Source organism: Myotis davidii, unplaced genomic scaffold, assembly GCF_000327345.1.
Source record: "Myotis davidii unplaced genomic scaffold, ASM32734v1 scaffold1997, whole genome shotgun sequence".
Lineage (NCBI taxonomy): Eukaryota > Metazoa > Chordata > Mammalia > Chiroptera > Vespertilionidae > Myotis > Myotis davidii.
The window spans coordinates 208,166-210,176 of NW_006288266.1; the positions used below are offsets into that span (position 1 = coordinate 208,166).

General features: G+C 55.1%; 1 protein-coding gene across 1 annotated transcript in view; it reads left to right on the forward strand.

The window, feature by feature from the left end:
• OSCAR (osteoclast associated, immunoglobulin-like receptor) overlaps window positions 1–586 on the forward strand; it is a 7,190-nt gene extending 6,604 nt beyond the window's left edge. The window contains exon 4 of the mRNA XM_015561657.1: window positions 228–586. Coding sequence (XP_015417143.1) covers window positions 228–467 — 240 coding nt within the window. The 3' untranslated portion in view covers window positions 468–586. The remainder of the gene's footprint in view (window positions 1–227) is intronic.
• Window positions 587–2,011: the final 1,425 nt, after the last annotated feature.

Here is a 2,011-nt window from a genome sequence, read left to right on the forward strand (position 1 = left end):
GCCCCCAGCTCCACCTCAGACCCAGCAGTCCAGGCCCTCAGCCAATCCACCTGCACCCTGACCAAGGAGTCCCCGCCTCGCAGCCAATCCACCTCCTCCCTCAGACCCAGGAGTCCAGGCCCCCAGCCTCCTCCCTCTGACCCAGCAGTGGAGCTCTCCGGCTCCTGCGTCCCCCTCATCGACCCTCCTCAATTTGGAGGGAGTTGGGTCCCCACTTCACCCTGGAGGTTAGGGACCTCGGGCGGGGGATGCTGACCGCCCGCCTCCCTTGTCGCCCCGCTGGCCCCGCAGGCTCTGGCTCCATGGACTACACCAAGGGCAACGTGGTGCGCCTGGTGCTGGCCGGCCTGGTGCTCATCTCCCTGGCCCTGCGGCGTGAGAAGACTTCGCGGAGGGGCAGAGAGGCAGTAGGGCGCCCGGCCTCCCGGCTGAGCCCAGCTGAGCCCCGCTTCCCCCCATCACAGTAATAACAACCTCTGTCCCCCCGCACGCCTCTTCCAATGGGTCATTCCTCCAGGCCCCAGCGGTTCTTAACCTGTGGGTCGCGACCCCCGAAAATACATCCTGCATATCAGATATATACATGACGATCCAAAACAGCAAAATTACAGTTATGAAGTAGCAACAGAAATAATTTTATGGTTGGGGGTCACCACAACATGAGGAACTGTATTAAAGGGCGGCGGCCTTAGAAAGGTTGAGAACCACTGCCCCAGGGCCTCCCAGATCTGGGAGAGTGCGATCCTCGCCAGAAGGCCTGGGTTCCAATCCCAGCGCTGCTGCTCACCCACCGTGTGCCCGGGGGAAAGGGACCTTCTATGCCTCGCCTGCCGTGGCTGTGAAATGGGCGCTTTGTTGCTATTCACCGCTTAGGACCTGTGTAGGGTTAGGTGGGCATGGCGCGGAAGCATTTTAAACAGCGACTGACCTGTAGTAAATGCCCAGTAGGTGTTAGCTCCTGTGTAACAGGTTTCTAGCAAAGTCTCGTGGTTTTGCCCTGGCCCGTGTGGCTCGGTTGAGCAACAAGAGGTCACCACTGGATTCCCAGTCAGGGCACATGCCCGGGTTTCGATTTGAAGGAAGTTCGAGTCTTTGTCCCAATGCTCCAGCTCACCTCTTAAGCAACTCAGTGATGTCATTCCCGTCGTGGCGTCACATCTGGTTCCCAAGCAAACTCCTTAAATGGCTCCTCACACCTTCCCCGAAGGTAAACACAGATGGACCCAGTAGCCCTGGTCGGATGCTCAGCGGTTAGAGCATCATGCTGCGGAGCAAAGGGTCGAGGGTTCATTCTCGGTCAAGGGTACATACCTCAGTTGCAGGTCTGATCCCTGGCCCTGCTGCAGTGCCTGCGGGAGGCAACCAATCAATATCTCTCTCACGTCGATGTTTCCCTCTCCCCCCTCCTCCTTGCCTGCTACACTCTCAAAAAAAATAAAAAAATCTCAGCTTCATTTGCTTGAACCGTCATTTTCGTTAAGCGGGGGTCCGTTGCCATGGCAATAGCAAGTAGCGTGTGCGTAGTAGAACCTTGGGCCTTGGTATGGACACAATAAACTTCAGTTGGTCTGCTTGGGGCCGTGCTCTTGGCTGTCCTCACGGTTGCACTAAGACTAGCGCAGCCTGTTCGCTCTCCTTGTCTTGCCTCTCGTCTTCCAAGGCCGGGCTACACGCACAGTCTCTTCTGAATCCATTAATTTAGGTTCTGTTTCCATCTGCCAACATCGATGTCTTCCTCATGAACGCCATGGCGCATGCCAAGCAGGCAGGCTCTACCTCGTCTGAAAATCTACTTATTTGGGCTTCGTTTAAAATAATTGGCTATGTAAACATTGGCGCTGGAGAACAGTGTTACAGGGTTTGAGTGCCCTAGAGAGAAACAAAGCAAGCCAATTCTTTTTTTTTAAATATATTTTATTGATTTTTTACAGAGAGGAAGGGAGAGAGACAGAGAGCTAGAAACATCGATGAGAGAGAAACATCGACCAGCTGCCTCCTGCACATCTCCCAC